This window comes from Protomyctophum bolini (genome assembly GCF_963924005.1).
Source record: "Protomyctophum bolini genome assembly, chromosome: 19".
Taxonomy (NCBI): domain Eukaryota; kingdom Metazoa; phylum Chordata; class Actinopteri; order Myctophiformes; family Myctophidae; genus Protomyctophum; species Protomyctophum bolini.
This window is the reverse complement of record NC_137880.1, coordinates 36,156,779-36,170,325: the sequence shown is the minus strand read 5'-3', so window position 1 is coordinate 36,170,325 and position 13,547 is coordinate 36,156,779. Positions and strand designations below refer to the sequence as shown.

Sequence of the window (13,547 nt, the reverse complement as noted above, 5' to 3'; positions counted from 1 at the left end):
GCGTGTTTATGAGCAGCTGTCAGCAGCTCAGCTAGCTGTAGAGACTCTTTTGTCATGTGAGCCGTTCCAGCGCTTAATGAAAGACAGGATTATTATCTCATGTTAACATTGGTATCTGTTTATTTTTAAAGCAATTGATGGATCTTTACCGTTGTATATTAAAGCTCTGCTGGATTGGAACCCTGTAACATATAGGACACGCTCCAGTCACTGCAGGCTCACACTAAATGTAAACACAGAGGTGGAGATAACAGCCTTTTGTTATAGTGCCCCGACCACGTGGAATATGACCTACACCTTAAATTAAAGATCTGTTATCTCCCATAACATAACGGTCAATATAAATCTTTGATTGCAGACTTATACCCCCCTAAGTGTCGGCAACTGTTTTTTAAACATGCGTGCTACGTCACGCCATGAGGAAATGTTGCCGTTCTGTTCTTGGTTTCTCTGTTCGACACTGCTGCAAATGAGGGTGATCTCAATGTCTTTGGAGAATAAATAAAAGGTTTGAATGAATTCAAGAAGCCTACTGTACAACCATCAGAAGATGTAACCCAGGTAAAGTAATCCGTCACTCTGCGAGTTTAACTAAATCTAAATCTAACTAAAGACAGGTTTTCCATCTGTCATTTCTGATAGCCTGCAGGCTGCAGCCCTGCACTCTACTACAGAGATAAACTTTTTTAATCATCGTATCCTTGTTGATATAACTCATTTACTGTAGGTCAATGTTAATAACAGCATGTCTGTAAAGTACAGTCAGCGAGTCTTTGCAAGTCTTTGCTGACTGTGGGGCGGGCGGGGGGGGCGTCTCGCAAAAACGGGAGGAGGGGGCGTCTCGCAAGGCCTATGGCCAGGTCCTTACGCCCCTGACTGCATGTCACCATATCAAGTCACATTCACTTTACCTCCTCGCCTAGCTTTGCTGTATTGAGAGGGAAAAAACATGCCTACAGTAATTTTCAGCTCTTCCATGCTGCTCTCGTGGCCATGGGGTCAATCTGGCAAAAAAATCTATTTTAAATCTCAATTATTTGACCTGGTCACTGTAAAATGGAGGATATCTGTTTGAACGAATGCAAATTCATCACACAAAATAAATGTCCCTGCCCTGTCTGTGTGTGTAAGGACTTTTAGTTAGGTTTATTGTGTTTTATTTTGTTCTGGTTTTACTATCCTTGTGGGGACTCCAGGTAAATCATGGCCCACTGTACGCATGTAAACACACACACACACACACACACGTGTATACAGTACGTTTAAAGTGTGGCTCAGAGGGTTTGTCAAAGTGGGTGGCGTCCGTCCATGGCACCGTAGGGTGCCTCGACGCAAGTTCAGGGCTGCCTCGGAACACTTTGATAATATTTGGAATTCATCAATGTCACTTGGGGCGCTCTTATCATCAAATATATCATCATACATCATCACATTCCCGGGCCAATCACTTTTCTGTCCTCACTTTTTAAAGCCCTATATGGGGTATACACACACTGTCTCACTCACGCACAAAGCTGGACATAGGAGGGGCATCAAAAGTGTTTGTAAATCACCGGTGTAGATATACCTGCTGTGTGGCAGTGTAGTTAGAGTAGATATACCTGCTGTGTGTCAGTGTAGTTAGAGTAGATATACCTGCTGTGTGGCAGTGTAGTTAGAGTAGATATACCTGCTGTGTGGCAGTGTAGTTAGAGTAGATATACCTGCTGTGTGGCAGTGTAGTTAGAGTAGATATACCTGCTGTGTGGCAGTGTAGTTAGAGTAGATATACCTGCTGTGTGGCAGTGTAGTTAAGAGTAGATATACCTGCTGTGTGGCAGTGTAGTTGGCTGGGTTGGACACTGAGTTGTTGGTGGCGTAAAGACCTGACGAAGGGGTGAAACTGGAACCTAGGGGAGGGAGGGAGAGAGAGAGGGAGAGAGAGAGAGAGAGAGAGGAAAGAGAAAGAGAGAGAGAGAGAGAGAGAGCGATACAAGAGACAGAAAAGTTTCTAACGTTACACAGGTCAATGTGGACGGACAGCGATGCCAATAAGAACAAAATGTTTCCACTCCGACCGACCGCTGCGGTGACATTCACAGCTCACCACCAGCAGCGCCGGCCTTCTGAAAATGTACAGAACTCATTTCAAGATCCTAAAAAAAAAAAAAACGCTAAAAAAAAAAAAAAAGGAAACAGTCGCCCCTCATGGAGTTATTTCTGCAACGGCAGAAAGCTGATAGCTCCATCTGGGAGCGTTGTGGCGTCGGGAGAGAGAGAGAGAGAGGATGTGGTGTTCCCGACGTTCCCGACGTTCCCGTACCCACCTGGCATCTGATAGGGTGAGTAGGCAGTCTGTCCGGGCTGCGGGGTGGTGAAGCCGGGGCTGTAGCTGATGCCCGTCTGCAGGGGGGACTGGCTCTGCGCCAGGCCGCCCTCTGTCTTGATTCCCGGCAGCATCACGCCCAGATCTGTTGTTGTGGAGAGAGAACAGTTATACCACCAGATCTGATCCCAGATCTGTTGTTGTGGAGAGAGAACAGTTCAGTCAGACAACTCAAGGAGGATGTAATATATATATTTATTGAATATATAAGATAATCAATGCAATATATTTATTATGGTTTGGCGATGTATTGGATCTGCTTTTTAGGTACTCAGGATCAAGCGCATCAGTCCCGACCATAGGGACTCTGAATCCCCCCCGTACCTAAAACAGTAGATCCAAAACGACAGGTGGTAGCTGGGGTGGAGGTGGGTGAGCACTTTGTATACCGCAGCGTAGAGTATACAATAGAAAGCAAGCAAGCAAGCAAGCAGAATTGAGCGCAGGTTGTATGACAGCAGCACGCTGATACAACAGCAGTGGGCAAGCAAGAAGGCAGAGGAATGCAAACCTCTGGTTCAAGTAGCCGGTATGAGAGATGGGGTGAGCTGTGATTGGCTGAGTGAATCATGCGGATGATGCTGCGGTGGCCCAATTAACGGCCGGCGCGCTGACTGAGGTTCCCTGACTGAACTTGCTCTGCGCATGTCTACGACAGGCGCAAATGCTCATTTATACCACCAGCAAACTGCATCAGTTAGATCGGGAGGGCGGCGGCGGTGGCTCAGGGCGTAGGACTAGGGAGTGGCTGGATGGTGTAACCACAAGGTTGCCAGTTCGAACCCTGTGGGCTCCTCCCCCAAGAGTTAGTGTCGAAGTGTCCTTGAGCAAGACTCTGAACCCCTGATTGCTCCTGATGTGCTGGTTGTTGGTGCCTTGCATGGTTTCCGCCGCCATCGGTGTATGAATGTGTGTGTGAATGTGGTGAATGTAATGCACAATCTATGTAAAGCGCCTTGGATAAAGGCGCTATATAAATGCACCATTTACCATTTATATCATCCAAATCCTTGCCTTTTCTATCTTCTGAATTATTGAAACTTTATTTCTATAAATCAATGCCCTGCTGTGTGTCAGGAGTGTCAAGCTAAAATAGCAAAATAAATGTTCTATTTTACACATTTTGAAAGTTAAAGTGGTTGACCCATTCAGGGAAGGTTATACTTTAGCTATTGAAAAATAGCAGATCTACAAGCTCGTAGCGCGGCAGTCGGTGCCACGCTACGAGCTTGCAGATCCTGGAACAACATATTTTCAGATTGGGGCCCCGCAGCCAAATACAGATTATTCTGGGGGTCCTTGACATGAAAAAGGTTGAGCACCACTGACATAGGAAACATAGCTTTTTCAGAAAACTGTCATGGATTTAGAAACCTTTTTATTTTAAATAATCTGCCTCAGGTCTAAAGTGGTTAAGTTACCTGTGGGTTTTATGAATACTTAACAGATGGAAAGCATTAAAGGGACACTTCACCCTTTTTGCAAAAAGATATATGTTAATGCCGTTTAGGAGCTTTAGAACACTTTCCTGGGGGTCTTTATGTGTGTAATATGTGGTTTTAGATATTTTAGATTGTAGCAGTGAGCCTGTTGTCTCTGATGTCATGGACACTGGGCTCACTTCCTTCCTGGACTACATGTTGTCTCAGTAAGACAGCTCTCCCCCCTATCCACAAGGAGGAGCAGTGCACCAAATTATGGGAATTGTAGTCCAGGAAGGTAGTGAGACCAGTGTCCATGACATCAGAGACAACAGGCTCACTGCTACAATCTAAAATATCTAAAACCACATATTACACACATAAATACCCCCAGGAAAGTGTTCTAAAGCTTCTAAACGTCATTAACATATATTTTTTTGCAAAAAGGGTGAAGTGTCCCTTTAACAAGAGATTGTTGTGACTAAACAATAACTACATTGCTTCCACTGAAACGCTGCATCTCGGATCTTTTTTTATTTTGTTGCATTTATTGAAAAGTCCGGGTTTTGGACATACCAGGTTTTCCCACACCCGACAACGAACGACACTATACAGGCAGTACTGTTAAATCAATATAAATGTATCCCAACACCTGGGGTAACTCATACCCCCTGCTTGGCAGTGAACTAACAGAGCTGTTTGTAAATGCATGTGGAGTTGGCCATGATGGCAGTACCTACAGCTCATCTTCAGCTGTTGTTAACCCATTCTGACCGGGCACCCATTTTGGTGTTAGCATCATGTTATGCTTTACCTATTGAAAAATAGCAGATCTACAAGCTCATATCGCGCCACCGAGTGGCGCGATACGAGCTTGTAGGTCTGCTATTTTTGAAAAATTGAAGAACGACTGACATTTTTAGAATCTGATCTCAGGTCAGAATGGGTTCATCAGACCAGTGTGTAGTCCAGTGGAAACCTGGTATGAATCTGATCTCAGGTCAGAATGGGTTAACCACAGCTGTTGACAAAACAACATACTGTATACAGACAGTAATAATTAATTGCATTTTTATAGCGCTTTTCTCCAAGTGCTCAAAGCGCTTTGCAAATGGTTCGTTCATTCATTCATACATTGGGAGGTGAAGCGGCGAACAGTCGACGCCAGCAGCGTCCTCACTTCCCACATCCACACACCAACGGTGGCATGAAGCTCACACCGACCGCCTCATTGGAGGCAATGTGGGGTTCAGTGTCTTGCCCAATAAGGACACCTCGACATGTGGACAGGAGGAGGAGGAGCCGGGATTCGAACCGCCGACCCAGGGGATCGTTGGACGACCTGCTCTACCTCCTGAGCCACAGTCACCCTGAGTACACACACTCGTTTGCATGCAAGCGGCATAGTGATTTTTGCATACTCATACATTATGTTATACTGTACTTGTACTTGTACTTGTACACAGCCCTGATGAAGGCAGTATTGTCACCCCGGAAAGTTGAAATGTGATAAACAAAATTGCATTCAAATTAGCAAGTGTGCGTGCGTGCGTGCGTGTGTCAGTGATAATTGTGTTGACTAAGACTAAGTCGACTAAGGTTTTTCAGAAGACTAAATAGGACTAAGACTAATTGGTGTGTCATTCAAAAGACTAAATCTAAATATTCTGAAAAAGGGTGGTGTGTGTGTGTGTGTGATTCATTTATCCCTAGGTGGCTTAAAAAACCCAAAACAAACATCCTGTCTAGTAGTGTCAAGTAATAGTATGTCAACAATGTGCTATATATTTTTTTTTTCTCTTCTTTTCCCTCTGTGTGTTAAGCATGTGCAGCAGCTATATCTGGTGTTGGACCATATAATGTATAACCTAATTCTGATCAGTGTTTGGGTCTATTGTATTACGCCTCTTGTGCAGATCCAAATAAAATAATTCAAATGTGTGAGAGTCAACAGAGACACAGGAGGAACACACCCATGACTGCCATTACCCACTACCACCACCACTACAACCTACCCATGCCCCACCTGCAATGAAACATGTCATTCCAGGATTGGACTTTTTAGCCACCAAAGAACTCACCGTTAAAGGGACACTTCACCCTTTTTGCAAAAAAATATATGTTAATGACGTTTAGAAGCTTTAGAACACTTTCCTGGGGGTCTTTATGTGTGTAATATGTGGTTTTAGATATTTTAGATTGTAGCAGTGAGCCTGTTGTCTCTGATGTCATGGACACTGGTCTCACTACCTTCCTGGACTACAATTCCCATAATTATTTGGTGCACTGCTCCTCCTTGTGGATTCCTGTAGTCCAGGAAGGAAGTGAGCCCAGTGTCCATGACATCAGAGACAACAGGCTCACTGCTACAATCTAAAATATCTAAAACCACATATTACACACATAAAGACCCCCAGGAAAGTGTTCTAAAGCTCCTAAACGTCATTAACATATATTCTTTTGCAAAAAGGGTGAAGTGTCCCTTTAAGGACATAAGTGGACGTCATCATCGGATTCGATGGACAACCATAAGCAGTAAGTGTGTGTGTGCGTGGCGTGCGTGGCGTGCGCTGTGGTGCGTGTAACAGTACCGTAGGTGGACAGTCCGTAGGCCTGTCCCGTCTGCGTCTGGGCGTAGGCTGTGTAGACGGTGGACTGCTGCATGTTGCTGAACTGGGGCTGGCCAGCGTAGGAGGGCATGGAGGGAGCTGCCGGGGTGGACAGGATGTGAGGGTAGGGCCTGAGACCACGGAGGACACGAAGAGACAGTGTGTGTGAGAGAGTGTGTGTGTGTGTGTGTGTGTGTGTGTGTGTGTGTGTGTGTGTGTGTGGGCGGGGGGAGGGGGGGTGGTAGATGGGATAGGGTAACAGAAGCAAGAAGGAAGAGAGATAATAATACAATCTGTTAAAAAAAAAGATATGCCACAAAATCATTGGCATGTTGGATTAATAAACGACCCCCTATACTCTTTGTCATATAGGATGAATTGTGGAAAAATTGCTGATCTACAAGCTCACACAACACTGCATTGTGACGTACTGTAAGCAGATATTGGATATTTGTGTTTTCTTATCACCTCACCAGACTGGCTCATGTGAAAGTGTAACAAAAATCAACTGGTTGAAATAAACCAACTGCTGAACCGGGTCAGACCGGTTTGAACCGGGTCAGACCGGTTTGAACCGGGTCAGACCGGTTTGAGCAAAGTGAGCTCAGAACCGTGATTATTATAACGTGATATTGTTGCTGTCGGAGGAGGAAACCTCATAACTCAATTCTTTTGGGTTTTTTCCCCGTAAATTAGTGCTATTGAACACCCTTACATGAATCAGTGCTATCGAACAGCCTTTACGTCTGTGTGTTGTTTCATAAATCAGTGCTATCGAACAGCCTTTACGTCTGTGTGTTGTTTCATAAATCAGTGCTATTGAACAGCCTTTACGTCTGTGTGTTGTTTCATAAATCAGTGCTATTGAACACCCTTTCCGTCTGTGTGTTGTTTCATAAATCAGTGCTATTGAACAGCCTTTACGTCTGTGTGTTGTTTCATAAATCAGTGCTATTGAACACCCTTTACGTCTGTGTGTTGTTCCATAAATCAGTGCTATCGAACAGCCTTTACGTCTGTGTGTTGTTCCATAAATCAGTGCTATTGAACAGCCTTTACGTCTGTGTGTTGTTTCATAAATCAGTGCTATCGAACAGCCTTTACGTCTGTGTGTTGTTTCATGAATCAGTGCTATTGAACAGCCTTTACGTCTGTGTGTTGTTTCATAAATCAGTGCTATCGAACAGCCTTTACGTCTGTGTGTTGTTTCATGAATCAGTGATATTGAACAGCCTTTACGTCTGGGTGTTGTTTCATAAATCAGTGCTATCGAACAGCCTTTACGTCTGTGTGTTGTTTCATAAATCAGTGATATTGAACAGCCTTTACGTCTGTGTGTTGTTTCATAAATCAGTGCTATCGAACAGCCTTTACGTCTGTGTGTTGTTTCATAAATCAGTGCTATTGAACACCCTTTCCGTCTGTGTGTTGTTTCATAAATCAGTGCTATTGAACACCCTTTACGTCTGTGTGTTGTTTCATAAATCAGTGCTATTGAACACCCTTTACGTCTGTGTGTTGTTTCATAAATCAGTGCTATTGAACACCCTTTACGTCTGTGTGTTGTTTCATAAATCAGTGCTATTGAACACCCTTTACGTCTGTGTGTTGTTTCATAAATCAGTGCTATTGAACACCCTTTACGTCTGTGTGTTGTTTCATAAATCAGTGCTATTGAACAGCCTTTACGTCTGTGTGTTGTTTCATAAATCAGTGCTATTGAACACCCTTTATGTCTGTGTGTTGTTTCATAAATCAGTGCTATTGAACACCCTTTCCGTCTGTGTGTTGTTTCATAAATCAGTGCTATTGAACACCCTTTCCGTCTGTGTGTTGTTTTGAAAATATTGAACCAATGGAAAGTAGTAAAAAACGCATTGGACAAAACCTCTTAACTCCATTGGACCCTAAAACTGTCTGCTAAAACAGCTACCTCGACCACCTATCTCCTTTTCATGCAAGTAATTGTAACTACAACCCATCTCAAACCCTCACCCTAAACCTAACCTCCCACGGGGCAGCACACCTAAACCTAACCTTAACCCATGTCTAACCAATGACTAGTCTAAACTAAGTATGCAGCCCGGTTTGCTTAATTTCCTTAAAAATGTACAGTATATTTTTCATTTCCTGAAAAATGTACATTTTGGAGTTATCAGGTTTCCTCCGGACAGCAACGATACTTCTGTGGGAGTTAAATAAGAAGCAGCTTAAACTAGATCAAGTATTTGTCATATGAAAAAACTAAAGTACGGACAGGCTATTTGTCATTTAAACTGGATCAAGTATTTGTCATATGAAAAAAACAGGCTATTTGTCATTTAACCCATTCTGAACGGGAACCCATTTTTGTGTTAGCATCATGTTGTGCTTTAGCTATTGAAAAATAGCAGATCTACAAGCTCATAGCGTGCCACCGAGTGGCGCGCTACGAGCTTGTAGGTCTGCTATTTTTGAAAAATCAAAGAACGACTGACATTTTTAGAATCTGATCTCAGGTCAGAATGGGTTAATCAGACCAGTGTGTGTCCAGTGGAAACCTCGTATGAATCTGAACTCAGGTCAGAATGGGTTAAGGGTGAACAGTTGAACTCCTTAAGGTCATTGGAGAGGATATAAAAGGCTGGACGCACGCGGAAGTCAGAATAAAATGCACCATTTGCAATGGCAACCGTTGGGGGAGACGAGTGTTTTGTTAAGTTGAGCGTAAGCATAATGAATTATAGAGAAGGCTGTGTGCCAAAGCATTACTGATGCACAGCCAGGTCTTCATGAGTCACATATGAACACACGGTTAGCTTGTTGCTATGCTGCGGTGCTGCTGCTCTGTAGGGCTTTAATTAAGCAACTAGACGACTATTTAACTAGTCGACTAGTTAAACAACTAGTCGAATATTTAACTAGTCGACTAGTTAAACAACTAGTCAACTAGTTGACCCCCCCCCCCCCCCCCCAGAATCCACCTGGCTCTGTCTTGGTATTTCATCATTCCCTGTAATCTATTTGGAAAATCATGTATTTGTATATATATAAAAAAATGCTTGCATTATTTGGAGACAAAACGTTCTCAACTGAGACAGAACTGAAACATTTTGGCAGCAGGGTAAGAATGTAGAATTTTATGCCAAAAATATACTGTATACAGGTACAGACAGTATACCTATATTCTTATCAATATTTACAGTATACTCAATAAACATACTGTATCTATTTCAATGCAAGTAATGTCTGACTTAATTTGCACGGATCTGCATCTGTCTAAACAAACGTTTTTAAATTTGCACCGACCATCTGTCTAAACAAGCGTTTTTAGGATCGGGTAAGTCAAAAGTTATTTGTAAATTAGGTGCATTTGTGAAGAATGTCATCCTTTTTTTTTTCACTATCATTTCTATCCCACGATTTTGTAACCTCATGCATAGACGGATAATTGACACCCCTGTGTAAATTATCTAATGTGATCCTGGGCTCTACACACCCTCCTTGACTTGAACTCATGCTTCCTTCATGCATGAGTGTCCAAGTTGCTCCTTTACACCTGACAGGGGGGAGTTTCCCTGGTTGGACGTAGCGCGTGGAAGGAACACGTTATTCCAACCAGTTCCTTTCCCCTCCATCAGGCTGGCCAGGGGGAGGCAGTTTAGAGACCAGGATTGTCATCCTTTTGTAACGGGATCTTATATTAAATTGTGTTTAATTGTATTCCACTGAATTGTATTACTGAATTATTGTGGCTGCAAACCCAATTTCCCCAAGTGGGACAATAAAGTTTCTAAGCAAGGAGAGAGGAGATCCGCACACCGAGCGGAAAAAGCGCATCAAAGCTAGAAGGTCCTGGGTTCGATTCCCGCTGGGGTGGGCGGTGGGGGTGTGTTCTCTCAACCATGTCATCAGTGCCCATACCCGAGGCGGGGGTTGGCGAAAGGGCCTTTCTGTGTGGAGTTTGCATGTTCTCCCCGTGTCCCCTATAGGGTAGGTACCCTCACAAAATACATGCAGTAATCCTGGTCTCTAAAACTACCTCCCTTCTGGCCAGCCTGATGGAGGGGAAAGGAACTGGTCGGAATAACGTGTTCCTTCCACGTGCTACGTCCGGCCGGGGAAACTCTCCCCTGTCAGGTGAAAAGATGCAGCTTGGACTCCTCATGCATAGACGGAAGCATGAGGACAGTCCGCTGACCTCCCCAGGTTGACAGAGGAAGAGTACGTAGCGCCCAGGATTACATTCGATAATTGAATTGGGTGAAAAAAATGGGTTGCAAAATCGTGGGATCAAAATCTGTAATAAAAAATAAAAATAAACAGAGGGAAAGGTTTCGGCGTCATTACAATGAAGTTTCAGGATAAACCTTGATCCCTGATTAAGACCCTGATATAAGTAGGATGTTGTTTTAGGTACTAGAGGCACTTCCAGCTGCAGATGTGATGCTTACTGTCTGTGTTTTACTGTCTGAGTTTTACTGTCTGTGTTTCCTAGCAGAGAAAGTGGAGGCCGAGCGGAGGAGGAAGTGGAGGCTTACTTTGAGGGATAGAGCGGAGGCGAGTACTGGTGCGATGAGCGAGGACTGTATCCGCTGCTGGTGATTACTGGAAAAAGCACAAGAAAAAAACACAACATGATGCTTAAATGGTAAATGGTGCATTTACATAGCGCCTTTATCCAAGGCGCTTTACATAGATCGTGCATTACATTCACCCATCCACACACACATTCATACACCGATGGCAGCGGAAACCATGCAAGGCACCAACCAGCGGCAGCGGTGGCCGAACGGTTTGCGGTGCGGTCTTGATATCGGAAGGTCGCTATAGTTCGTATCCCCGGACCGGCACGTTAAAATTACCACCACTGAAGTGCCCTTGAGCAAGGCATTGAACCTCTACCATGAAATGTTCTATGAGCAGCATGACGGTAAACAAGTTCTTGAGCTTAGTACAGTTACCCTGCAGGGTAAACATAGTAACTTTGCCTTGCTTTGCACAGCACATCAGGAGCAATTAGGGGTTCAGCGTCTTGCTCAAGGACACTTCGACACTAACGCTGGGGGAGGAGCCCACAGGGTTCGAACTGGCAACCTTGCGGTCACCATCCAGCCACTGAGCCACGGCCGCCCTGAATTGCTTAATTTATACTCAATCGTCGTATGACGTGATACAAATGAGGCTTAACTCGGTTACTTACAAACAACACACAGTTTGAGTTTGTGTAAAAGCCTCAAATTCCCCCCCCTTTCATTTATTTTACTGTACTTTTGCTGAACGGCAAGTCAAGGCCCTCCGGCCATATTGGTTGAGTTAAAAACAATCCTCTTCCAGTAAACACAATCTGAAGCATTTTGAATGGCGAGGAGCCAATAAGCTCTCTTTTCTAGATAGTATTGCAGCCTCATGCTTCACACAGCCCTTACAGTGGGCCTCCTCTAGTAAAACACAATGCCTGTTTGTAGTCATTGAGATGTCAGAGCTCAACACTGCCGACAAGACAACCTCCCGCCTGCTTAGAAACTCTCTCTCACTGCTGTGTGTGTGTGTGTGTGTGTGTGTGTGTGTGTGTGTGTGTGTGTGTGTGTGTGTGTGTGTTTATTTGTGTTTATGTGAGAGGGAGAATGTCTATTCATATGGTCTAGAACTCTCCCATTCTCTCTCTCTGTCTGTCTTGCTCTCAGACACAGAGAAAAGCGAGATAAGAGTAAAGGCATAAAAGTTTGTGTAAGTGTAAGAAAAAAGCAATATGTATGTGTGTATATATAAGTAAAACGTAGGAATGTATTGTGTTGTATTTTGTAATTGTATTTATAATAATATTATTTATTAGTTATACCACCGCATTTTCTTAATATATATATATCGTTGCTGTCCTAACAAAATGTTTGATGCAAAAAACAGTGCTATTGAACACCCTTTACGTGTGTTGTTTAGAAAACATTGAACCTGCAATGAAAAGAAGTAAAAAATGTAGTAGTTTTCTTATTTTGAAAATGTACATTTTTCAATTCCTGAAAAATGTACATTTTGGAGTTAGGTGGTTTCTTCACGACAGCAGAGATATATTAGCTGCACAGTACAAGGACAGCAAGTCTACAAGTTCACAACGCGACGCTCTGTGAGTTTGTAGATCTGCTATTCTCGACGAATGCCCCCCCCCTGAGAAATAAATACTTATCATACCTATCACCGAACTGAACTGAACTGAACTGAAGCAACGCTTTTTATTAATTTTTAGCTTTTCTGCCTTTATTAATAGTTTCAAGTGAAGGCTGATCGGAAAGAGAAAGAGAGAGAGAGAGAGAGAGAGAGAGAGAGAGAAAGACACGCAACAAAGGTCGTCATGAACGGGATTCGAACACACAACGCTCTGTCAGGCCAAAGCCTATATATATGTGTGGCATGCGCCTGGACCACTAGGCCAGCGGGCACCCCAACTGAAGCAACGCTAAGTCTGCCTGCACGCATGTGTGTGTGCGTGTGCGTCTGTGCGTGTGCGACTGTGCGTGTGCGACTGTGTGTGTGCGAGTGCGACTATGCGATTGTGAGTGTGTGTTATACCTGAGCCTGCGTATGTGTCCAGTGATGTGTCTCCTGTTGTAGTGGCTGTCTCACTGTTGTTGATAGGTTCTGTTTTGACTGAGAGCAGAGAGAGAAGAGAGGGTAGAGAGTAGTCAGGACAGACCTACATGTATGTGCTACTGTATGTACTGTATGTATCACACACACACACACACACACAAACAAACAGGCGATCGTGCTCGAAGCGGTGTGCATGGCGGGTGGGGGGGGGGGGGGGGGGGGGTCAACGAGGGTGGCGTTTTGCCCGCCGGGCGCATTGGCGAGGTGGGCTGCAGGTTTACTGTCTGTATTCCCTCATGATGAAGACCAATCAAATGAATGCTTTGCATTCCAGGAATGTATTTTTTTCTCCCAAAAAGCAAACTGATGTCCTAGTGCAGGCGCACAGGTGCATTTAATCAGCAACAACAAATCTTAAATATAAACAACCCTAAATAGAACCGACACAGGTTTTGTAAAATAACAAATGCAAGTCAATATGTCTGACACTGGCTCAATGATGTAAACATAACCTGGCAGTATGTGTAACTAATAATAACCTATCTAGACCAAACTGTAAGCCTTTTATGAAGTCGGAACCTACAC

General features: G+C 43.9%; 2 protein-coding genes across 8 annotated transcripts in view; one reads left to right on the top strand and one right to left on the bottom strand.

The window, feature by feature from the left end:
• Positions 1-13,547, top strand: part of ccm2 (CCM2 scaffold protein) — a 421,717-nt gene that overhangs the window by 134,469 nt on the left and 273,701 nt on the right. The window lies entirely within an intron of this gene.
• eya4 (EYA transcriptional coactivator and phosphatase 4) overlaps positions 1-13,547 on the bottom strand; it is a 105,736-nt gene that overhangs the window by 28,192 nt on the left and 63,997 nt on the right. For 5 of the 7 annotated variants that reach the window (XM_080790972.1, XM_080790973.1, XM_080790971.1 and 2 more), the window contains 5 exons: positions 12,942-13,019; positions 10,916-10,982; positions 6,378-6,526; positions 2,307-2,450; positions 1,807-1,889 (listed from right to left, as the gene is read on the bottom strand). In XM_080790972.1, coding sequence (XP_080647098.1) covers positions 1,807-1,889; positions 2,307-2,450; positions 6,378-6,526; positions 10,916-10,982; positions 12,942-13,019 — 521 coding nt within the window. The remainder of the gene's footprint in view (positions 1-1,806; positions 1,890-2,306; positions 2,451-6,377; positions 6,527-10,915; positions 10,983-12,941; positions 13,020-13,547) is intronic. The other 2 variants (XM_080790977.1, XM_080790976.1) reach the window with 1 other exon arrangement.